At 37.5% G+C, this 25,476-nt stretch overlaps 1 protein-coding gene across 3 annotated transcripts; it reads right to left on the minus strand.

The window, feature by feature from the left end:
* Positions 1 to 7,548: 7,548 nt before the first annotated feature.
* Positions 7,549 to 25,064, minus strand: LOC108979086 (alpha-glucan water dikinase, chloroplastic). Of its 3 annotated transcripts, none has more exons than XM_018949668.2 (34): positions 24,940 to 25,064; positions 23,926 to 24,227; positions 21,869 to 21,913; positions 21,663 to 21,772; positions 21,405 to 21,483; positions 21,147 to 21,238; positions 20,892 to 21,045; positions 19,869 to 20,090; positions 19,352 to 19,690; positions 19,140 to 19,250; positions 18,906 to 19,004; positions 18,660 to 18,800; positions 18,379 to 18,467; positions 17,717 to 17,851; positions 17,275 to 17,437; positions 16,997 to 17,086; positions 16,730 to 16,915; positions 16,389 to 16,451; positions 16,222 to 16,284; positions 16,064 to 16,123; positions 15,817 to 15,969; positions 15,594 to 15,677; positions 15,066 to 15,242; positions 14,879 to 14,985; positions 14,449 to 14,662; positions 14,261 to 14,364; positions 13,925 to 14,063; positions 13,638 to 13,763; positions 12,505 to 12,615; positions 11,807 to 11,905; positions 10,409 to 10,582; positions 10,245 to 10,337; positions 9,926 to 10,041; positions 7,549 to 8,105 (listed from the first exon to the last, which is right to left on the minus strand). In XM_018949668.2, the coding sequence occupies exons 2-34, from the start codon at positions 24,202 to 24,204 to the stop codon at positions 7,901 to 7,903; spliced, it is 4,422 nt and encodes a 1,473-aa protein (XP_018805213.1). In that variant the 5' UTR covers positions 24,205 to 24,227; positions 24,940 to 25,064; the 3' UTR covers positions 7,549 to 7,900. The 3 variants fall into 3 exon arrangements, with proteins under 3 accessions (XP_018805213.1, XP_018805215.1, XP_018805214.1); XM_018949670.2 differs by having other exon boundaries at positions 21,869 to 21,910; positions 24,908 to 25,064; XM_018949669.2 differs by having other exon boundaries at positions 24,908 to 25,064.
* Between the last annotated feature and the right edge of the window lie 412 nt (positions 25,065 to 25,476).

Raw genomic sequence — 25,476 nt, forward strand, 5'->3', positions numbered from 1 at the left:
TCTTAGTCCATTCTCTTTCTATGACTTTAACCTCCAGCTGGTTCTTTACCTAGGCTTCTTCCACTTAGACTAGTCATTATCCAAATGGCCTCCATTATCTATTTACTTGCAACTCCTCCATAAGGTCCCTAATTGTACAAACTTACACCTTTAGGTATTCATAACATCCATTCATTTCACTAACACATGTCATCATCCAATCCTTGAGGTATAACCCTTGCCATACATCTTACGTCTAGATTGTAATCTAGAAATCCCAACTTCATTTTCTAATTAACAAATTGAACTTCCATGCTTCATTTTAATCTCCAACTATTATTCATGAGCTTACAGCTTAACCTCACTCCACCATATGACCCAACTGCAGTCACAATACCAGTCTTTAAATAATACCCTTTCCCCATACATAATCCAATCCTAAGTCCCAATTCATTTCCTCACATCCAAATGAATAAATAACACAAGTCAATCAAGCATACCCATAAAATCCATTAAACATACATATCCAATCCACCCATCATACATGTGTCACATCCCTTTATCACCTAAGATCAACATATAATCCAATTAGGATCAACAATTGTCATCCATACAAAATACGCTCAAAATATATACTCTGTCCAAATACATGCCATCCACTCCCTTGCAACCCAACCCAAATACACCTAATATATGAAATCTGCCTATACTATTCATACATCTACACAACACATTTACAAATCTTTATGAGTTACAAATTATGACTCCACAAAACTACAACCATTTATCACTTCTATAATTATTACTAGTTCACATCATCCCACTCCAATCTCTCATGAGTACAACTTAATTTATAAAACATGGTTGCTGCCCATACAATCAATTTGTTGCACATGTAAACTCCATATACAACAACCTACCCATTTACAAAACTTTGCTAGCTCAACTACAACTTCCTTAATCCATGACATCAAATACCATATCGATTATACACCTACACCACGCATTCACAAACACAACCACACAGTTTCATAACCTCAACCATGGCCTCCCTTGATCCATGAAGTCCAACAACCACACACATAATCCCGGCACTTCACACAATTCACAACGTCACGTTAATTCCCCCGCACTTCACACTACACACAGTCGCATCACAACCTACTCCATTCACAACACCATTCAATTTTAGCTTCACAAACAAAACAGTTCTAAATGTAAGGGAATATAGATTATACCATAACGAGAGGCTAAAAGCTTCTGTCGCTTGCTATCTGATCAAAGCTGCTGATTTGGGCACGGTGGTGGAAATTGGAGGAGGGCTGAGCTAGGGTTTGGTGTCTTGACTGTGCGTGGAGTGGAGGAGGGCAGGGGTTATTTTGTTGGGCTGGCCGTGGTAGGGGATGGGGGTTGCGTCTGGTGCAGAACTTCCGTGGGTGGTAGTGGCGAGGTCGTGAGGTAGAGGGAGGAGAGAGAGACAGAGGCCTCGGGCTAACTGGGAGTATGGTGGTGGCATGGGGGTGCAACGAGGCTAAGGCTTCATGGTATGCTGCTGTGTGGGAGGTGGCTGCGGTGAGTCTTGGTGGTGGAGGGCTGGTGGTGGGGCAGGAAGAGCTGGGGCCATGGGTTGAGAAATAGAGAAGGGGAGAGAGAGATGAGGGAGCTAGGGTGAAGCAATGGTGGAAGACGATTGGTGACTAGTGGAGTCGTAGGTGGCTGTGGGTGGTGATGGTCGTGGCTGGAGGCGGCAGTATACAAGATTGAGTGAGATCTAAGAGGGAAGGAGAGAGAGAGCTTCGGCGAGAGGGTGAGGGTGAGGGTGAGGGGCTGAGGGAGAAAAGACCCACGGTGGCTCTATGGAAAGGGGAGCCATTCGCGATGGCGCAGCTGGCGGCACTGGGCAGTTTCATGTAGAGAAACTGAGAGAAAGGAAGAGAGAGGCACCAGACGTGGTGTTATGAACCTAAGGTGAAACGAGGCGCTTCATTAAAGCTTGAGGATGTGTCGTTTAATAAAAGTTGTCCTTTTTATTATTGTTGTGTCCTAGTTGTGTCCTATGCAGCATTTTGGTGAAATACCCAAACGGTGTGTTTTATTACAGTTATTTTAGTATTGTGTCTATGTAGGTCAGTTTAGCAAAGTTAGAGTCTGTTACTGAAGAGGAATGTAGGGAGTGCACTATGTATATGAGGAAAAATGTAACAAGGGAATCCCATATGGAATTGTACTGAATTTTTGGTTTCCATTTTAGAGGAAGGGCTACCTTGAACTAGCCCGGCGTGACAACACTTTTATCCCTCAATTTTTCCATCAAACACTTGCTGGGCCATTCTTGTATTGTTGTTTCCATTGTGTGCTTGTCTTTCCTTTTACCAGACTACAACCAACACAGATTGGTCATCAACAGGGAAGGGTATTTAACAATTGGTATCTAGAGCCACTGATTCTTCATGGACAGGGTAAGATTTAACAAACAACAAACAAATTTGCCGGAAAAGATTTTGGACAAGTGCTTGAGATGAAAGAAATACTCGACATAATACAGGTAAATTGTAAGAGAATGCAACACAATTATGAGGGGATGCAACAGGCTCTCGTGGAGTGGCAAGATAAAGATGATTATGTAGATATGGAAGAGAAAGTGGAAACAAACGAGTCTACCCTTCTAGCTGCTCTTCGTGCAATTGCACAAAACTTCAACGACATCCCCAATGAAAATGCAGTGGAGGAGGAAGAGAAGATAGGGGCTAAAAATTCAACGGAGGGAAAAGAAAAATATATAGTTGTAGAAGAGATCCTGATTTTTTATATTGAAATCTCGGAGAGTGAAGAACTTGGCCCAAAAAAATTAAAGTGAAGGAAGCAGCTACGGATGAGTGTGGGAAGTTTTTACCCAAGTATGACTCTATCTACTTGAAGGGATTTTCTCATCATAAGTGGAGGGAAGAAATGGCGCCTAAGTTGTTTGATAAAATTCCACTTAAGCATATTTTGGAGCCCTTTGATAGAGGAAGAAGAAGCTTCACCATAGATTCTTTTAGGGTTGCGAAAGATACCGTTCCGGATGGAACTCAGGGCTATAATGGTGGCAGTGGATCTTCTGGTGTTGTCACATTGTCTTCCTCTTATTCCAACAAAGAAGAGGTCGTTGATGTCCCTAGTAGAGTCAGTGGCACTGACGGAACAGTTGGTTTGGTTGCTAGAGATTTGGGGAAGATGAAGGTTTATGAAGAAGTCGCTAAAGATGATGCGAGTGTTGGTGTCAAGGACCAAGGGGGTTGTGGGAGTTGATGGGCATTCTCCACAATCGCTACTATGGAAGGGATGTTCGAGGCTTGTGTGAACCAGAAGCTTGTTTATGTGTTGAATAGGGATAAAGCGACGAGGCTAACCATTTCGTCACCACTAGAGGCACATAAATCACATACAATTGTGTACTCCATTTACGGGGTTGACTACGGTTTTGATAACCCAATATTCACCTCCATAGGGTCGGATTACTCTAAGGTGGACCAGGATTCTATTGGGCAAGCAGCAAGTGAGGCCTAGAAGCATTTGAATTTTTATGAGCTTGGCTTAGGGCTTCACCATGTGTCTAGGAAGTGGTCGGAGTCTGTTGATAATGGTGCAAAACTGCTTGTTACTGTTCCCGAAGTAGGTGATGATGCTGATGTGGAGCCTTCGTTAGCTACATTGATGGAAATTGAAGAAGCTTTCCAACTTGTTTTTTCTCAGCCCAGGTGACTTAAGGACCTTTTTAGGATTAGCCAAGTTGAGACTCTGATGCCAATAATGGACTATGGAGTTACTATTGTGGGGAGTGCTCGTGTGGCCTGGGAGTTGTTCGATGAAATGTCTGAAGAGACTTTTGCTAATTACTTCAGTAGACATTATGGATTGCTTGGATTAAATGGGTGTGGGAAGTCTACACTTCTCACTACAATAGGGTGCCGAGAGCTTGCAATACCTGACCACATGGACATTTTTCATCTCACAAGGGACATTGAAGCTTTTGATATGTCAGCACTAGTGGCTCTCATAAGCAGTGATGAGGAGAGGTTGGAATTAGAGAAAGAAGTTGAAGTTTTGGCTGCACAGGATGATGGAGATAATCTTGAAATAGTTATTGCACATACGGAACCCAAGGTTGTTAAGGCCTTGCTTCAATACATCTACAAAGATACTCTTGTAGAAGATGATGATTTCTTGGCATTGACAGTAGCTTGGACGCCATCTTCATATGTTAGATTTGTTGTTGTTTACCTTTGCAACATGGCTCTTTTACGTTCTAGCAAAAGAGTCATGCTGCAAAAACGCCCTCAAGGAGCTACTTACTTGTAAAAAAGTAAGGTTCTTGTTTACTGCTGCATCTACTGTACGTGCTCAATTTTCTATATGCAACATTGTTTCCACCATTTCTCCAAATGATACTATTGGGTTTTTTGAGGAATGTACGGACCTTGTTATTAGTTGTAGCTGTATATCTGACAATTTGGAAGGGCAAGCTAAAAAAGCTATCCCTCGTTGCCATATAAAAATTGGAACTGAAGCACCAAATAATTGTGTTTCCTCAGCAAAAAGGAAGAAATCTAAGTGCTTTGGAAAAATTTCAGATAAATGGAAAAATGACAGTGGAAAGCAACAGTCACATTTTGAGGAGGATTATTCCATCTCCATAGGAATAGCCATGCAAATAAGGAACTTGTTTACATCTGAGGACTCTCGGAAGGCTATGTTGGGGGCTCAAATGCTTGAAACGTCATTTTTTGCTTTAAAAATCATCTCGGAAGTTAGCATTGTGCAGTGTATGCTTTGTGACTAAAGGGATGAGGCAATTACAGTGAAGATGCTGACTGCAATTCTGAAGTTCATGGTTGACATCACTTCAATGAGTCTTCTTTCTCACTATTATGTACAGTTCTTAAAATTCACGTCAAGGTATGTACACTGCATCATATTCACTTTAAGGCGACAACCTCATGGTGTAGTGGGTCGCTTGATAACTCAATGTGCTTGGCAGTCAAGACTTGCACACATCTAGGAAGAGCTTGTCATTTTTTTTTATATGAGTAACTGGGAAGCCATAAAACAAGAGAGGGATGCCCAAGTCCCAAATCAAGATTCTTACAAAGTTAGTTAGGATATTAATCATTTGATACAGGAACAACTTTTGAGGCCCTTTGATAGAGAAAAATGAAAAGAAATGGTGGAAAGCTTCACATGCCAGCGTATTCATAGAACTATCAATGCTACCTTGAGGCCAAAGTTCTTTAAGGAGAGAGAATTGTTATGAACATGAGATGAAACGAGGCACTTTATTAAAGCTTGAGGATGTGTCGTTTAATAAACATTGTCGTTTTTATTACTGTTGTGTCCTAGTTGTGTCCTATGCAGTGTTTTGGTGAAATACCCAAACAATGTGTTTTATTACTGTTATTTTAGTATTGCGTCTGTGTAGGTGAGTTTAGCAAAGTTAGAGTCTGTTACTGAAGAGGGACATGGGGAGTGCACTACGTATATGAGGAAAAATGTAACAAGGGAATCCCATCTAGACTTGTACTGAATTTCTGGTTTCCATTTTGGAGGAAGGGCTGCCTCGAACTAGCCTGGCGTGACAATGCTTTTATCTGTCAGTTTTTCCATCAAACACCTTCTGTGCCATTCTTATATTGTTGTTTCCATTGTGCACTTGTCTTTCCTTTTACCAGATTACAACCAACACAAATTGGCCATCAACAAGGAAGGGTATTTAACACGTGAGCTGGGGAGGAGCCACGGGAGGAAGGGGATTGGAGGTGGAGGGGGCCGGCGATGTCAAGAGGGTGGTGTCGGTGTGTAGCGGCGGCGACGATAGTGGCTTCCTACGATGGAGACGAGCTAGGGAGAAGAGAGTCTCACAGGGGAGGGGGTGTCAGCTGGAGGGAAGGAGAGAGAGGGGAGGGAAAGAATGAAGGGATCTAGGGTTTCCCTTGGGGATTTAATCCTAGCCCTTCATCTAAAGGTCCCTAATTTTAATCTAACGGTAGATATTTAAACACTTAAAGGATGAAAGCAAACTAAGTAAAATAGTTAGAAAATGAAATGAAACTTTATTTTCTTAGTCCCAAAAATAATAGTTTCATAATAAAATAAATAATGAAGCTTACTAAATATTTTTAAGAGAAATAAAACCATCTAAATAAATAGAGTTTTTAACATAAAATAAAATAAGGAATATTCAATAATACTCTTAAAGAACTAAAATCATTTAAATAAAAATGATTTTCTAAAACTATATATCATTTTTGGGGCTCCAAAAATATAAAGAGACTTACTTGAAATTTTGGCTTGGTTCAATAACACTAAAAATACCCGATTTAAAATAATTTTGGACTTTTAAAATATTTCGAAGACTTTAAAACACTGAGCTTCATTTAAAAATACCCGCTATATTTAAAAACACAACTTCAATATTTAAAACGCGTAGACGACTCGTGACCAATTGAGAGAAAAATGAGCGATTGGTCACAATGCGAGCACTTGCCTTTTTGAGACACGAACAAAAGTGCCTTGCTTGCCACAAAGGTTGAGCATTCATTCAGTGCTATCACTCGCCCTCCTGGATGTGAGGACCTTAGCTCATATCTTAACAAAATGCATGGCCCGAGCAAAGTGCTCGCTGTTGTTGCTCGCCCATGTGACCGGATCACACGCTCCGGTGACGAGCTCCCACATAATCAGATCACATGGTCTGAGCTCCTACAGGACCCATTTGATTTGCACTATCAGAGCGATTCACGAAACTCTCCTTCTACAGATTCAATATTGGAGGAACATATATACAAACATATGATGTGGGCATTAAGAAAAACTATATATGAAAGTGATGGAACTGAAGCCACCGACGCTTTAGTTAACAACATTCTAACCATAAACCTATATTATTACACACTCTCAAAAGAAAATTCAAACAGGGCAAAATAACTCGTTCTACTTGCTTTTTATCAGGTTGTATCCATAGATTTCATGGTGGTAACCATGATAACTGCTCCTGTATTAACAAGCGTTATCAACTCCTCATCATCATCCCGGGGTGCCGACTATTTTGTGAGGTTTTATCTCCCTGCTAAATATGTGAGAAACCCTCCACAGCCCAATCCTGACCTGAATTTGCAGTTTGATAAGTGGAGAAGCCATTGCATTGCGGTTAGAAAGTTTTCTGGGTTTGCAAAGGATGATAACATTAATAAAGAGATTGAAGCTCTTGTAAGGAGCCTAGACAAACACAACTGGAAAGGGAGCAATACTGGAAGATAGAAGTTACAAGGAAACATTGATTTGGCTTTTGAGTTATGATGGAATGTGTGATTTTGCATGTATAGAATAAGGTTTTTTTTTTTTTCATTTTGTGTAATCTCTTTGCCGCTAAAATATTTTTCCTAAATTTTTACCTGAACTTATGACATCAAATAAGTGAGATATAAACATATTTTGTGAACCAAACTGCAATCCGGCTTGCATTAAATTTGTAATAAATGCCGCTTGACTCACCTAATATCTGTAAATCTCCCGCTTGAAGCACTCAGATATGTACAAAAACTTATGGACATCCCTTTTCCATTATGGGATGCTATAATACAAGTTAAAATACGCAGATTTGAGAGGACGTTACCCCAACAGTCATATTTATACATATTCCAGTAAGAACAATAAATCACAGACAGAGTTATTTATAAACTAATTAACATTGTTCAGCTCCTAAGACCCATCCTTTATTCGCGTCAACTTCTTTGACCATTCGTTCATTTTTTGCCTAGTTTATTTCTTCCTTCTTTTCCTCAGGTCGTGCTTTGCATGATTTTTCTCATGTCGAAAAATCAATCATGAAGATATATATGGTTTTTACCAAGAAATGAAAGAAAGAAACAGGGGAAAAAAGGAATCACATCTGAGGCCTCGTCTGGACCACGAATACTTTTCCATCTCTAATCACGCCTTCAATGTCCTGTGGAGACCCATACAGCTCCTCAATGGCACTACCTGCACGAGCAATGCTAGAGAGGATCGAGTGCCGAAAGTTCCCGTCAATCATCAGCGGGTCAGATGAGTAGTCCAGCATAACTTTCTCTTCCTCATCCATTGGTACACTAAAGAAAAAGAAGAATTAATCATAGCATACAAGATGGGAATGCAAAGACACAAATTATTCACGTGATTGATAGAGAAATGAAATTGGTTTTTTTTTTTTTTTTTCCCTCAAGGAAGTAAGCATTTCATTCATAGATAAACTAAATAGTTACAAGATACAAGATTCAATGAAATGGGAACCCCCAACATTCATCCCAAAACCAACACATACAACACGAGAAATAAAACAGAGAGATCTGGAAGCAAAGATTTGGCTCCCACCCATTTCCCACAAAGGAGAAGCCGCTTGAAGCTGTTTTTATAGTCTGGTAAACAGACTATAAAACTACAACTAGAAGTCACAGTAGATTGTTATGTGTTGCATTTTGCTAGTCTGGACTGGCTGAAGGAGACTTTCATAACCACTTTATCTTGATCCTTAGTTAGAGAAAGTGGGAACATAAGGAAGTAGCAATTGGAAGATGGGTCGATTCGCAGGCAAATGATCGGCACTGGCTGTGGAGGCACGTGTAGGTCACGCGCCACTCTTGGAAAGAAGGTGATAGTCAGATCTAAGAGATCCAAATCAGTTGACCCCGATGGTGCCGAGTGTGGCGGTGGCAGACTCACCATGGCGCGACGGTGCGAGACTCGCACAGTGTGAGCCGTGCGTGAGATGTACACGCCACTCTTTTGGTCGGTTTTCTTCTACGGTCCGACAGATCGACGGCTGAAGAATCTAGTGTTGGGGTGCGTGGCAATCATAGGAAGCCGATAGGCAGCAGATCAATGCATCTTGGTGCAATGGACAAGTCTGGCATTGGTCAGACAAGAGGAGGGTGGGTCTGCTGGAGATGGGAGGGTTATACCTAGGGGTGTAAAAATTAACCAGAAAACTGGACCGGACTAGCCCGAACCAGTGGAACCGGTCTATTCCGGTCTGGTTTCGGTTCTATGCTTTTTAAGACTGTACCGGTTCACTATATTATATATTTTAAATTAATTTTTTTAATATTATATAAAATTAATATATATAATAATATAGATTATAATTATATATAAGATAATGTTATTATAATTTATAACATAAAATTTTAATTTTAAAAATGAAAATTTATTTGATCATATGCTTTAAACATAATATATATATATATATTAATAACATTTTATAGCAGTGTTTTTTTATTTGTTTTATAGCAATTTTTTTATAGCAGATTTTTTTTTACATAATAGATTTTTTTTATAAAGCAGATTTTAGTAAATAGTAATAGATTTTTAATAAAACAGATTTTTTTAACCAGTGCGTAATCGATTTTCGAAAATGTAAAACCAGTGCATACCGGTTCGGTCCCAAATTTTAGCCAAAACGGGACCAGACCGGTTACACCCCTAGCTTATACCAATCTGGAAGAGAAAAAATTGCTTGGAAGAGATGGAGAGGTTTTTTTAGGATCTCCTTAAAGCTGCAAAGATTCTACTTTAACTTTAACAATTCCTAGAAATGAAATTGATTCATGTGCGAATATCTATGAACCAGGCTACACCCTGCCTGATTATCGAATGATATAAATTTGCAATACAAAAAAGTCTTGAAGCGGATGTTGGCTGAATATGGTCCAAACTAGGACCTTATTTTGAATTCAATTGCCAATTTTGCATCCATCAGATTTACTCAAAGTCATATCTATATTTCCCTGATGATATCTATATTTCCCTGATGATGTTCTTTATCAAGTCTATTGTAAATATGAGACACTGCATAATGGTCAGCCAGTGATAACACGTCATCTGGCCATGGCAGTCTATTGTAGCAGTGTAGGGGGGAGTTGTAAGAGTTTACCTGTCATAAAGACCAGCACCAGCATATCCTTCTAGATCTTCACCATTGGAATCCGATCGGAAAATTATAGACCGCCTTATAAAAAGGCCAATGGGTTTGCTTGGGTAACCCAACACCTGGAAAATATCCACGTTTGTGTGAACAGTGTCAAGTTTGAAGAGATGCATTTCTATACAGCAGTATAAGCTACACAATACAAAATAATTAATTTAATTGTGCAACAGAATGTGCCAATCATCAAGATTACCCAGCAATTCGTTATTCAATCTCATACCCACTAACGTAACACACTCCTGTGAGAAATCAATTGAAGAATTACCTGAGGAGAGTTCAGATCATTTTTCTTGCAGAGAAAACTTAAAGCACGACCAGGATATGCTCCAACTAGTGTTTCACCAAGTCCCTTTACAACCTATCCCAGGATAAAGATATAAATCAACATGTCTACTTAATCAGAACCATAGTAAAATGCCATTGCAATACCTCAGCGTATATCTCTGATGAGTCTCCTGAAGACGGATTAGTGGTGTGGATTACAAATGCGTAATCAGCATTTATGATTTCCTGAACAAGGACAGCCATGCAGAGATAATCGTGATCCAATTTCACTTTTCTGGTGCTGAAATATGCCCTCTCATTCCACTTTGAAGCCCAGACCTGTATTGTAATCAACGCATATCACACAGCATTAGAAATCTTGCATGGAAATAGTTGAGAAAGTTGCATATTTCTTGCATTATAACAAAACCATTTGTGTATGCTTGCTTAAATATATGTTTTTTTTTATCGATATCTTAAATATATGTTACTCGGCTATGTAGAACTATAAACGTTGATAGAATCAAAGAGAGAGTATAATTTCCTCTAAGCACTAAAAAACAAATAGAAAACCATCGAAGAGCAGGATGGAAATAAGGATAAACTCTTAGAGAAGAGATATATACAAGCTCTTAGTGAAGAGGGTAAAATATCAGTGAACAAATATAATGTCCCAGAATACCTCCACGGAAATATATAAGGCATTACAGTAATGTTAATGTACTACTAACAGTAGGCCCAGCGGAACAGAATTACTCAAATCACTACAGATACAAGATATGAAATATTTTAGCAAGTCATCGTAGTTCAAGATTTATTACAAAGAAAAGCAAGACTTGATTAGAATCAATCAAATATCAATATGAAAATACCCAATGAAATCAGTCCAAAAGTTCAAACAAAATAGTATTGCCTAGGGCGAAAGTCCAACATCGACGAGGTAAAAGTCATGAAAGCCTACTAGATGCATTCCGAGCAGAATGTATATAATAAAATCTTGCTCAGCTGGCTACCCACTAGCTGCCTGATGCCTGAACTTGTATACAGGCATCCTTGACAAATTGAAATTATAGAATCGGGTGTGTAATATGATAATATCTAGTTAAATGACAAACAATCATTTCCTTATACAAGGCATCCTTGACAAATTGAAATTATAGAATCGGGTGTGTAATATGATAATATCTAGTTAAATGACAAACAATCATTTCCTTTGGTCAAGGTTCCCCTAATCAGATGGCAACATCCCTTGGGACTTTCCGCATAGAAAAGGAATATGCAACATACTCAGATGTCTGATGGCAACATGTGGTGTGGCAACATCCCTCGGGACTTTCCGCATAGAAAAGGAATATGCAACATACTCAGATGCAGACAACCACTCTCAGCTAAGTGTCAGGGGAACACTCCATTCTTATTCTCTTACTTTTCTCACTCAACCATAGGATGAGATCGGGGAATCCACCCAAGGCCACCTTCTCCCCATGGTTGAACTGAGGATCAGCAGAGCTCTCACATATCATGCTGTACATTGCACTTAGGTGCAGAAAAAACCAGCCTTACCTTCTTTATAGCTATCCATGCCTGCTCCCATCGCTGTTCACCTTCATCACCAGGCCAAGGCATTCCTGAACTTTGCATCTTAGTTTTCAGCTCTTGCACCTGAAAATAAGTCTTGCATGTAAGCTATTAATTCTCAGTAATATTACATCATTCTGCATGAAGGCCCCAGAAGAATTACTCTTTTTGGTGGGACAGATGAACTTCATCTTTACCAAGAAAAGGAAAAAGAAGTGAAAAAAGATTAGAGTAGAACGAGTGAAGGTCTACCTTATATATAGCCACTTTGCTGACAACTAAAAGGCTAAGTAAGATATAGGTACTCATATACCAATACTATTATACTATTAAACTTTTTTCCAAAAAGAAAATGGATACTCGGCACAAAAAAAAGGGTAGAAGGGTGTGAGGCAGTTTTGAGGAAACTACAAATGAACCCAGAGCATAGTAATGCGATTTATAAATATTGCCCTTGTTATCATAGCTTTTTGCGTATATTTGCCTTTAGGAAAGGAATATGCGCATCATTCCATCATAATAACCAGAAATTATGCCCCACTGGTTTTCATATAATAAATTATCAGTGTAAGGGGGAGGATTTTTGTTTTTCTTTTCCTAAGTAGGGGAAGGGGGGGATTGTGGAATATGTTTTCAAAAACCATGACACCTAAAGCCCAGCAAAAAGAAAAAAAAAAACATACCAATTGGGTTGGTGCTGCCAACTGTAAAACTGTCTCACGAATCTGCCTTAGTACACTGAACTCTCCTCCTCCTAACTTTCTCTTCAGAAGCTCCAACTTCTGAGAAACTGCCTGTAGTGTGAGGGGAGAGAGAGAGAGAGAGAGAGAGAGAGAGAGAGAGATTCTGTCAGACTAGAGGAATACAGCAAACTCTACGTAAGATATCCAGCAGCAGGAGCAATCGGAGCTCCAGATTTCATAATTGATGTAATTCCTACATTTAAAATAGAGTCAGAGTGATTAATATTCTGTTAAATTTAGAGTTTATTAAAGTCCACCTCAGGAAATTTAGGTCTCCCCATAGGTTGAGGACAATGCTAACATTCACAGTCAAATTTCCCATATTAATATATACAGAAAAAAACCTATTAGTGCAGAAAAAAAAGCCTCTCAAGTTTTTGACAAATAAGAAAGTAGACATTAAGGCCGTGTTTGGTTTGCCATTTCTTTTTTCAAATTTTCAACTTCAATCCAAACATCCTTTCAATCTCAAAAAAAAAAAAAAAATCTATTTAAACTATCCAATCATTTGCCCAATTTTTAGTGAAAAGTAAACAAAAAAAAATAGCAAAAACTACCCTAAAAAAGTTATATTCAAACAAATTGTCAACTTTACCTATCCACTTCACAAGCCTCAACACAAAACATATTTCAAAAAAACTTTTTATTCAGATTTTCCTATCTACTTTCACAAAAGCCCCAATAAACAATACATTTATTTAACCCCAAGGGGTTGGCCCAAGTGGTGAAGGCCTTGGTCTTGGGGTATCACTCCCTTCAAGGTCCAAGGTTCAACACCTCATAAGTGCAAACAATCCTTTGGGGCCACACCTCCTAGTGAAGAGCCAGCGATTTAACCAATTTCGTGTAAGGAAATTTTCGAGAGTGCAATGCACGGGACCAGGGTTTACTCTGCATGGGTGGGTCCGAGAGGCCCAGCCTTGGAGAGGTTTCCCGACATTTTAAAAAAAAAAAAAAATACATCTATAAAAATTTACATTCTCTAAATTTCTATTAATCAAACATATCCTAAATGATTGTAGTTGTAGTTTAGTATGACACAAGAAAAGCATGAGTTTGATATGGAGGAAAACCTGATTTGAATTGTCTGAAAGAACTTTCTCAAATACTCCAAATGGTAGAGCAACTGATGTAGGAATCCCAATCCAAGATGGCACTTTTCCTTTCAAGTATGATATATTACGTGACTTAGCTCCAACCTAGGAAAATCACAATTATGTGCAAGTTACACAAACTTAATAAGAGCAAAAAGGAATTGGTATTTTCATTTCTCCTAACTACATAGATACTAAAGTAGAAAAAGAAAAAAGAAACAAGGCAGTCGTAGGACATAAACGGAAGGTAAATTCAGAAGGCTAACCATATCACTTGTGAACTCCTCAGATGATATGGCATATCTACCACTAAATTGCTTTCTGACCAAAGTGAGACGAGGTGAAGAAGCATCTTCTTTCAAGTTAGCTGAACTCACATCTACTAGCTCACCCTCCTTCAGCTCACTAAAATGGGATAAAAAACAAAAGAAAGATTATATTTTAGTGATTTTAGTGATGCTAATTTAGATAAAAGAATGTCATATAGAGAATCATAAATAGAAATAATGGGATTTTCCAAATTGACTGATGGCTGATTTGGAATTTCAACATGCACATAGTGGAAATACAAGAAACATATTTTAAATGTACACAAATATCACCTATATGTTATATCAGCAGACGTAGGTTTTAGGCGCAATAACTTCCCTTTCCTCGCTTGGAGGTCAGCCAGGATTCTGGGATCAAAGCAGGTAGCAAAGCACACCTGAAAATGAAATGTCAGCCATTTTAATAAACACTTACCTATAAGACTTGCAGGGAGGAGAAATATGATACTAAAGTCAATTACCTTCCCATTTCTTGCTCGCACAGATACATGGGACAGGACATCAGGCATATCAGGAGTTAGCACAGCAACTGTACCATCTGGAATTTCTTCCTCTCCTTTCACACTTTTTGCTACTAGAATTGTAGGCTGCTCAAATGATTTATTCTGAACGGAAAGTAACTCATCCACAACAACAACATATCCAACAGCTTCAACAGGGCTGATAACTTGCCAACTGTCCCAGACCAACCAAACTTTCATTAGAAGGTTATGTTACAGCATGTAATTGGTGAATAATGCAATATGGTCGTTTCAAGCTTTATTATTTTCAATTACCTAGTAAAATCACATTGCAGTTCAGTTTTAAGAATTATATATGTTCGAGTTAACAGCCATGAAAACATGAGCTTTCAATGGGATTATTTGGCTAAATGATGGTAATAAAATTAACCTCCCAAGATTAGCAGTCTTTCGAAGAACCGGATCAAGTCGATTAAGAAGTGAGGATAATGAAGCAGCAGATCCAGCACGGATGATTTCTTCAGTAAATATATTCACCTGTAAGATGCAAATATGAGGCCAAACAATGTATATGACATGTCATGTTATTGGGACATTCAAGACAACTTAGAACATACAGCCCATTGGTCCACTCCGAGCAGTGACCCAAGGTACTCCGCTGATGGTTGCAGAACTCGCTGGTACAGCTCTGCCTTGTTTGTAAGCGATAGGCGGGTTCTGTCAAGCACTGATTTTGCATATAATGCCCAGTGATTGTCCTTACTGTTGGACATGCTTAGGGCATGATTCCATCCCTTCATAAGCAGTGGTAGAAAATTAGATCATACTGAAAAGAAAAACCTGTTGTCTAGAAAAGCATGCCATGTTGAGCATGTTAAGACATTCTACTTCTGATTTTGCACCAATGGTACTATTTAGTCACTGCCAATAAAATTCCAGTCCTTCCACTATACAAAACAGGGTTGGATGTGTCCCTCAAACTTTACCAATCGAAAAAAGTCAATTAAACTTTACTATGCTTCTCAAGAGAAATTTAACAGAACTATTTGGTTCCAAAGCAAGAGTTTGAAAACTTCTGCAATGTATGCATTAATGATTTGTCAGTAATTAAAATTTAGATTATATTTTAATTCAGTTAGTACTACCTTCAAGCAGTAGATGAGATCCTCATTATCGTCTGATGAAAGTGCAAGATTTTCAAGAACCAGAGCAATGAAGTACATAATTTTCTGCATGATGCATAAATTGGCATGTCAAAAGCATTTATTATGATATATCATTATTATGATTCATAAAAGTAGATAGAACTAAGACACTAAGAGGTTATGAATACTGCACAGAACAACTGGTATCATGAACAGGATTTACTTCTGGTGGAGCATTATTCAACTCCTCATATCCTCTCTCGATAGCTGTCCTAACAGTAGAATCGAGGGCTATGTCCAAAAACAAAAGATCCTTCAGGCGATTCTGACTCTTAGAGAGAAGTGGTCGAAGGTCCTGACGAGCCTCTAGCAAACTCTGTGTTGGAAAATTATATATATATATTAATATAGAAAAGTAAGGTAAGAGTCTAAAGGCAAACAGAAAAAAATGTAATTGCCAGCATACAAACCTCAAGTAGGGCTTCTACATTCTTATCTTCAACATGATCTAGGACAAACTTAAGCAGATCCTGTATGAAGAGATGAACAAAATATGCAATTAATTTCATAATTTGTCCCCCACATAGAAATCATTAATGACAGTTCAAAACGAAGTTGAAAACTTCACTGGAAATCCAGATGGCAAGCCAGAGATGGGATTTATCTGCACACCAACCATGAAGCCTTGACCCTGAAGAAATCCAAAGTTTAATTTCTTTCTAAGTGAAAACGTTCTATCAAATGCTAAGAAAAAATACACAGGGTTCAGCTGGTCCATCCAGTTACTGACAATACCTGAGATTTGTAACCCATACAATTTGAAATAGCAGACTCAAGATCTGCACCTGAATGAACTGCCTGCATATAAATTATGATTGGACCCAAATTGTCAAATATGGATACATGACATACAGGCAGGCAATCGACCCAAAGGTATGCCGCATAACATCAGAAAATTAACATATCCTTTCCCATACATTTGAAACGAGTAACAACAACAGATGGAAGCATACATTCACGACACAACAAAATCTGAATGAATATTGAACGTATATTCGGGTGCAGTTTTAATGTCTTGAAAAAAGATCAAAATAAATGCCATAGGAGCTAGGACCAGAAAGGTTTATGAAGCCAACCTTCAGAGTTCTCAAGTAGTTTCCCAAGTCACGCAAAAGGCCATTCTTCTGGTCTCTCCTGAAATTTGGTTCAGAATGAATGGCACGATCATAGCTTAGAAGGCGTTCTTTTGTTATTCCATTATCATTCAAAGTTTTCCAGTAAACTCCAACATCAAAGTCTCTTTCAATATAATCAATCAGTGCCTGGAGGGACATAATGGTACAAAAAAAGTCAAAAGTTTGCAAACTAATGAGAAGTTCCAAACAGAAAAGCAACCACAATACCTGACAGATTACAACATCATCAGGACTAGTATTATTATGTAACTTTTGATGCCATTCCTCCATCATTGCGCCCTTGCAATCATTATTTCTCTGCAGATCAACCAAAAATTATTCATATGTTCTATCCATTCACATGCAAGAGAAAGGAAATAAAAACTGCAAACAAAAAGCCTGTTAAAATATAATCATATGATTTATTCACCATTTCCCACCAAATTATAATTTTCAGACACTTGGTGACTTGATAGAAAGATAAGCAGATAGCAAATCACATCAACCTGGATAACCAGAATCTCATCTCTGATTCGCTGTCCCACATCACCTTCACCTCCACGACCAACAGTAGACATAATCATCCGCAGAAGTTCACGATGCTGCGGATAGTTCGTATAAACATCCTGAAGCGAGTCTGTAAGCCTATCCTGTGCTTTACTGATCTCACTGCACCAATAGAGCAAAAAGGAAAAATCATATATTCCAATCAATAAGTGACAACTAGTTCACAAAGAAAAGAAAATGAAATTATCAAAATTAAAATCAATAAGTGAGATTATATGTGGAAGCAGATACTAGTGAACTTGAGTATGTGAAGATTATGGTTCAACTTGTTGAGCCATTGATAAGGATTATTGAGCCCATTTAATTTAGGAAGACTTATCCTATATCTAAAGTAGAAGACCATGGATAAAATTGAACAATTAAATGCTTGAGTAGTAGTACCGTGGCTTCACGTTGTAATTTTTATTCCATATGAGCTGCCTTGTAGCCATAAACCTCATCCACACCAACAATCCTGCAAGACCCAGTTCCCCAGCATTTTTGGCTTGATCTATCAAATCTGCTGCAATATTAAATCTGAGGAAAAGAACATATGAGTGACAATCTAAAGATAACTGAACCTAGATCTTCTGAGTGGCAAAAATATGAGTTGAGCATAAAATTAGCAGTGAGATTTGATATGAAATTCCAATTTTCTTTTCCGTTAGATCTGATAGATTAGACACTATTAGCTCTAAAAAAACCACCCAAGTGTGGTGTCAAGTGATGAATAAACAGAAAAAGAATTCTAAGAATTATGATGAAGCCGAGTCAATTTGGTTTTCAACAAAAATGTGGATCATAAAATGATAGAAGATCTGCATAATTGTTTTCCATGTGTGGCGGATGTGGGAAAGGAGGGGGGGGAAGGAGGCAGAGCTTCAATCAGCATGACGTAAAAGTCTCAAATCTATCTAATTGAGGACCAAATCATGTTACAACGAAGATAATAATAATAAAATTATTTTATTCGAGATCCTACAAGAATAGCCTACACCCAGCAAATAAATGCAATAGCATAAGATAAAAACCACTAGGATGACAATTCGTCAGAGATTACTAACCGGTGCATAAAGGATTTTTGGGCCTCACTTTCCTTCTCTGCTATTTTATGCAGCAAACTCTTGGCAGTGCCGATGCCATCACCAGCATCCTTTGATGGGAAGAAAGCCTAAGTCATTTAGTCTATAAAGGCAATCTAATCTGAAGCAGAATGCAAAAGAGCAACAACGAAAAAAATAAATGGTATAAACCCATAAAAAATTAAAAAACAAAAAAATGCAAAACAAAAATAAGTCTAAATCAGTGAATCAAAAAAGATCCTCATTATGAAACAGAGAGCAACCTTTTGAACTTGCTTGGTTCCAGCACTGAATTCAATAAAAAAGTCTGAGCCATCGTTCTTTATCCAGTTTCCATTAGAAACAAGAACAAATGGCATCCCTGTAAAACTGTCATCTTCAATCTCTACTTCTACGTATTGGACCTGAAAATTATGGGACTGAACATGTTGTCACCTGATCTTTTGAAACTTGGTCGTAAGGATTCACACTTGAGGCATATAGGATCAAATCAAATATTTCTTGCATACCTCATAAGGGGGATTTGTAGAAGAACTACTTGTAAGTTGTGTTTCAATGGCCTTGTTTACAGAAACTGAACCCTGGGGCAATGCTGTTGGAGGTGGTTCCTGAAAGATGTTAATATGTTTCATCTCATAAGGCACAAAAGCTAGCCACTAGATATACAAGAAACCATTATTATCAGCTTTAATTTCCAACATCTTTGCCGAGCAAGTTCACATTGAACAGATTTGAAATATTACCAACCAATCTCCAGCTCTTTGCTTGGATAAACCCCAGTGAAGGGTAACTGGTTCTTTGAAATCCGTGGCCAGATGAACCTTTGTTTTGTTCGCAGATTTGGTGACAAGTACCTTGATAATACATAAGGGATGAGAAAATTAGAAAAACCCCACAATGGTAGGAAAATGAAAAAATTGGAAGAGAACAATGTCAATAGCAGATCTTTTCTCACAAGAAGTTCCTTATCAGCAAGCTTGTATATTTTCTTGTTCAGAACTTGACCACGATCCTGTTCTTCCTTTGTCTTAGCAAAAATTTCAACTCCTGTCAAGTCTTTTGGTTTGAACAAATCTTGTTCCTCTATAGTTTCAGCCGAATATTTAGTGATAAGCTGCATTAAATCCCTCTTCTTGCGCTGAATCCTTCCGACACCAAAATGCTTCTTGTGATGCAGTTGCTTTGTAACTTTAGTTTGTATCTCTCCTTTGGTAATTTTCTTTCGTATCTCATCGAGAGAAGCACCTTTTTCTAGCTCAGTTTGCAACTCTTTTCTTGCTTCCTCAAATTCTTTCTGTTTGTCAGAACATTATACCAATCAAGAACGAGTACAAGCAACTAGGGACACACATCATTTGAGACAGAAAGAAGCAGATGAACAATCTATTACATCCATTTTCTTCAGAAGAAAGCCATTAAAATGAACGAAGAGCTACAAAGAACCAATAAGACTTAAGGGCATTTGAATTTACAAGTTGTTGATCTGGGGAATAGTTAGGTTTCCCTGCCTTCTCCCATCGGATATAAGATTGTATTTGTACAAGATCATCAGGAATTCTCTTTTTTTCAGAAATGGATGACTCCCTGTCTTCTCTAACATCATTCTTCTTTGTCAACTTCGCTCGGAGGTCTTGGACAGACACACCCTTGGCTATTTCTTCCAACAACTCAGTTCGAGCTGCTTCATATTCCACCTGTTAAAAAATTTACAATTTCATCATGAACAGGTTAAGACAAAGAAGCCCAAATTTGTACATTTCAACATACCAAGGCACCAAATTTCTCACACATCCTACAAGAAGAGCTTTGTTGATCTTTCAGATGGCATTTATACTAAAAAAAATGGCTTATATAACAAGGTTGCCTGGAAGACGTATTTTCATAGATATTGCGTTCTATTTCTGGAATAGGTCACTAGGGCTCCTATAGATGCTATCTCACTGAAGCAATGGAAAGAAAGGAATGTTTAACAAGAAATTACAGGATTTTACATTATGTCAAATATTACAAGAGTGCTTTCCTGTTTCTCCATCCCCAGATAAAAATCCAGCTTCTCTCCCATGGTTGTTTCAATAGACGTTGGAGCAAGGCAACTAAGAACTGGGTAAAACAATTCTCAGGCCAGTAACCAACTCCTCCAATTGTGAGATTTGTACATATAAAGCCTTTTGGGGCAACTGTTAGAGCTAGAATAATAAATAAATAAATAAATAGGAATATAAGGTGTCCTAAATTAAACTTCCCCACTTAGTAGAGAAGATTTTATCAAGGTGGTTGACGAGGGCTTTAATTTAAGACACATTCATACATTTGATGTTTCTTCTACCTGGATAGTGAAGAAAAGCTAGATTCAAGGGGTGAGAACCTATTGTTTGAACAAGTGGTCAGGCGGGAGCAGTACAGGAGAGAGAGAGAGAGAGAGAGAAGATTTGGTGAAAATTTTTGTGATATGGATTATTTGAGCTATATTCAGAGAGTTCAGCACTTTCACTTGCCTTTTCTTGCTCTGGGGTATACATCTGTTTCCCCTTTCTTTCCCACCTCATATACGCATGAATCTGTACAAGATCTTCCGGAACTGAAACATCTGGCGTCAACTTCTCTTTCTTACAGAACTTAACATGAAAGTTCTCACCATTATTTTTATACCTGATAACAGAAATATTCATGAAGTCAAAAGGCAAATCAAATTTGAACTATCTTATTTGCGAGCCACTAAATTAAGCAAATGAGAAGTAATACAGGCTCACCATTTATTTTGGTCTTCATCAAGTATAAGAAACTCTATAGCTTGTATTTCAGGATCATCGATTTCTATTTTAAGGAATGAAGTGGAGCCAGACTAGAGGGAAAAGAAAACAATAAAGTTCTTTTGATAAGTGAGAAAAAACAATAAATAAAAAATTAGAATCTAATAGTCTATTTACATTACTCAAAAGAGTACCAATAGTCAGTCATATGGTAAACATCTATGGTTGAATTATTAGCAGCTGCTCTCTGGAACTTACTTTTATGAAAGGAGTTCTCAGTGCTTTGTTCTTGTACACTTTTGTTCCAGCTGGCTGACGAGAAGGAAGTACCCACTTTCTAAAAACAGGAAAAAGGATGTGAGGAAAGATGTCTCAGATTTTACATGAAAACTTTGGATCTTATTCAACACCCCAGCATGCAAAAAAAATAAAAAATAAAAATAAAAAAGCTAAAAAAGTGATAAAATGATACACTTGAGTTTGAGAGAAATGAATTACAAGTACAGTTGAACTTACTCTTTTCTATCACGTATAAGACCCCAGTGAAGAACTAAAGAGTCACTGCCATAGGAGACTTGAATATCTAATTGTGTAACAGACCCTTGAGCAGGAGAACTTACACCAACCTGCATAGTTAAAAAAGTGAAGCTTCTGTCAGTATAATTTTCCTGCAAATCACTTCAGTAAAACCTCAAATCAAGTATCTGGAGTCAGCTTCATACCTGTAATTCTATATTTCCATCAAGGTTGAATTTTCCTGCAAGCTGCTACAAAGGCAAAAGCAAAATTTGTTTAACTCAAACACATATACAACCAACAATCCCGCAGAAAATGTGTCAATTATTCCTGTATCAATTTCAAGAGCAAGATTTCACATATTGTTTAGCTAAAGCTTGGTTCAAACTTGGAGCAAGCATCATTTGCATAATATCTAATAAGAAAGAAACATGCCATACACAAATACATTAGATGAGTACCTTTTGAGATGCAACGGGCAGCTAGGAGAAACGATAAGCCCCATTCATATAGAATATTTTATAAAATGATATTTTCATGTTGCACATCACGTATCCTAAGCTAAAGTAGTTTCTTCTTCAAGGAGGGACAAGTTGCTTAAGCACCAACATTAATACATATTGTTAAGATTTTGTGATAATTAGTTATTTAACATAGTATGAGAGAAATTGAAAAAATATATAGTATGAGGGCAGTCCATCTGAGCTTGAATCATGATTTTACTCTTTAATCTCCATTTCAATTGAAATATTTCATACGTTGAGAACACTTGTTATGGGAAAGTCTGACCCATGCGTGAGAAGGAATACTAGAATATTAATAAAATGACTACACTCTTACTCCCATTAACTTAAAACTTTTCAGAAAACTGGCAACTTAACATGGTATAATTTAATTAGCATTCCAATACTCCCTATCATGTGTGGTCAAAACCCCCTATAAATTAGTCCAACACACGAAAACATTTAAGAAAAGAAGATTCAAGAAAGGAGTTGCCGCTTGAAGTCAAGACCACTGCTTTAATATTTGGGACCTTGACTTTAATCGTTTAGCATTTTCAATGTTTCAATACATGAATCCAACATCTAAATCTTAACATCATGATAGGAAAATAGGACTCAAACAATACATGTTTCAAATGGTGTTATTTAGGCATATATATGGGGAAGCCAATCACCATGTTTCAAATGGTCTATACGGGCGGATAATGTCTTTGACACTGTCCTCATCCCCAATCACCAGTTGTTTTCTATTCCTAGCACATTCGTTGAACCCCACCAAACTGGAAGCTTCTTTGAACACCATATTTATTTATTTTCTTAAAGGTTATTCAAATGTAGTAAATACCATATTTTATCAAAATCTAATTCGAGGCAACGGGGATAGCTTATTAGGTAGGCAATTAAAATTCTTACCTAAATCCCTTAAGAAATAAGGTCTTTCAACTAATGATACATCATCGTGCGGCTAAAAAGTTGTAAAAGTACAAATTATATATGAACAAATGATTAAAGTAATCAGTCATTTGAAAGCCAGCTGTTTTATTTTTATTTGCATCTAATTAATTAGATAGAAAGCACTTCCGATGGAAATAAAATTTATACTTTGTGAAAAGCAAATAGATTATGAGACAATTGGCAGAAATTTTTAATTGAATTATTTTATATATTTTTTAAAATATGAAGCTGTTTTTAATTTCTAAATCTAAAATTAGAAATGAAGAGAGTTTGAGAAAATATCTTAATCTTGAAAACATTCTAAAACAAGACAACATTTGTTCTTAAAATTTTAACTCTTGAAAATTTACCAATAGAAACCAGTATCTGAATCGAAATATTAATTACATAAAAGGGCTAGATTTCTTTTTTTCCAAGTGTAAGTATTATTTATTTGAGATTATTGAAGGGGGGCACAAGATATGAGATTATTGATTCTAGACGTAAAGTTGTTTCTTAGAAATTATGTAAAATAAAAACCAATAAGATCCTAGATAAACATTGCAATGTATTAAATCTGTTATCTGTTGAAAAAAATACATTATAAAACAAAATTTGACTACAAAATTTGATTAATAATACCAAAAGTTTTAATTATTCTTTTGATAGTTTATATTTATAGGTACCTTTTAGACTTGTTGCCTCAAACCTTAATTTGTATGGAGCGAGCAAGTGGGAGAGAAGCAAATCTAGCAGGCAGCATCTCCTCCACATTCAACAATAAACAGAAAAGAATAAGCGGCCATTTTCTGCAATCGAAAGATTACCTCAGAAGCTGGATCTGTGGCTAATACAGCACGCAGATTAAATTTCAAAGGTCGATGTGTTCCCATGGCTAAATTTGGCTTCCGCACTTTCAGATTGTTCCCAAGAAATTTCGTGGATAGCGGTGACTTCCGTGTCTGCGCTGCTGCTTGGTTCCAGGACGCAGCTTGAAACAAAGTGTTTGCGGGGATGCCAGAAGAATTGAGTTTACTCAGAGGTTCTACGACTGGGGGACGAAGCAAACTCTGGTGGAGTATATTATTGCCTAAGATATTACTCATATTCGTTGATGCACACGTTACTTCTGAAGAAATTCATGAATCAAAGCACAATAAGGGAAAGGAATTCCAAAAAAACAAACATATGTAAAGCTAAGCATCAATACTGTGCCAGATTCTAAACAAGATACGAATGGATCAGACAAAACAATTACTTTGTCTACCATTACGGACATTATAAATTTACCCTATTATGAGCTCTAATTCTCGATGTGGTTATTAAGAAAAACTGGGGAAAACAAAAGATAAGAAGATTTAAACTATGATGCTCATGTTTACCACTGTTTTGGATTTACAAATACTTCGGAGAACTTGCCACGATAATTGTTCGTATTACGCCCAGTTGAATTTCACTAATCCTAATGAAAAATCTAATTTTTCTCTGTTTTTTTTCTTTTGATTTATTCCTGCATTTTCCTAGAAACCAAACGGAGCACGAGAACTAAGAAGCAAAAATCGTAACAATTCAGCATTTATAGTCGATAATCCTTCCATAGTCTACAGATAAATCCTAGAACTTCAAAAAATAAATGTTAGTTAAATTCTGCCAAACTGAGATCGATTGAGAAACCGCTATCTAGAATTGATCAAACTCTATGTGTATATATATAAATATATATATATATATATATATATATATAAAAATAAATAAATAAAAATAAAAAATTCACTCACACACACGCGTTCAATAATTGAAACTACGTACTTTCGATCCAAGCACTGGATTTGAGAGATTACGCGATTAGAGGCGCGGGGCAAAGGAGAATAAGATAGACTGAGAAGGTGAGTGTGCAGCTTCAATCGCCACTATAAAGCTCCGAACCGAGTCTGCAACTGGGAAGCTCTCTGTTGGAAGAAAATCTTTGAAACGACTAACGAGGAATATGGCGTTTTATCACAAAGATTGGACACGTGGCGCGCTTCTACTATGTCACGTAACGAAAAAGTTCGGGAAATGGAACTTATCACGTGCGATGTGGGGGGGAGGGGCGGCATGATATTTAAAATTGTTTTGGACAACTGCCCTTGGTTTTGGATGGAATTTCAGTACTACCCCTACCTCTTTCGATATTTGTGACTTTTTTGGTTTTCTCTAATTTGTCTTGTATTGCCCTTTTTTTTATTTGTTGGGTTGGGGGAAGGGAGGGGCCCGGGGGGTGGCGCTTTTCTACTTTCTCCATATTGTAATATCTCCTACCGCGCTCATTTTGGCACGTCCTTTACCATCCTTATCATGGGTCCATATGTCTGAATTCTGAAGTCTTCTGGCAATAA

This window comes from Juglans regia, chromosome 13, assembly GCF_001411555.2.
Source record: "Juglans regia cultivar Chandler chromosome 13, Walnut 2.0, whole genome shotgun sequence".
NCBI lineage: Eukaryota > Viridiplantae > Streptophyta > Magnoliopsida > Fagales > Juglandaceae > Juglans > Juglans regia.

Bases quoted from the DNA above. Each gene is read 5' to 3' on its own strand.
- LOC108979086 (XM_018949668.2), bottom strand. From the start codon at position 24,204: ATGAGTAATATCTTAGGCAATAATATACTCCACCAGAGTTTGCTTCGT. The intron at 15,678-15,816 runs GTAAATCCTGTT...TGCATCATGCAG, and splicing joins TGAATAATGCTCCACCAGAA to AAAATTATGTACTTCATTGC. The intron at 14,663-14,878 runs GTTAATTTTATT...GGTCTGGGACAG, and splicing joins AAGACTGCTAATCTTGGGAG to TTGGCAAGTTATCAGCCCTG.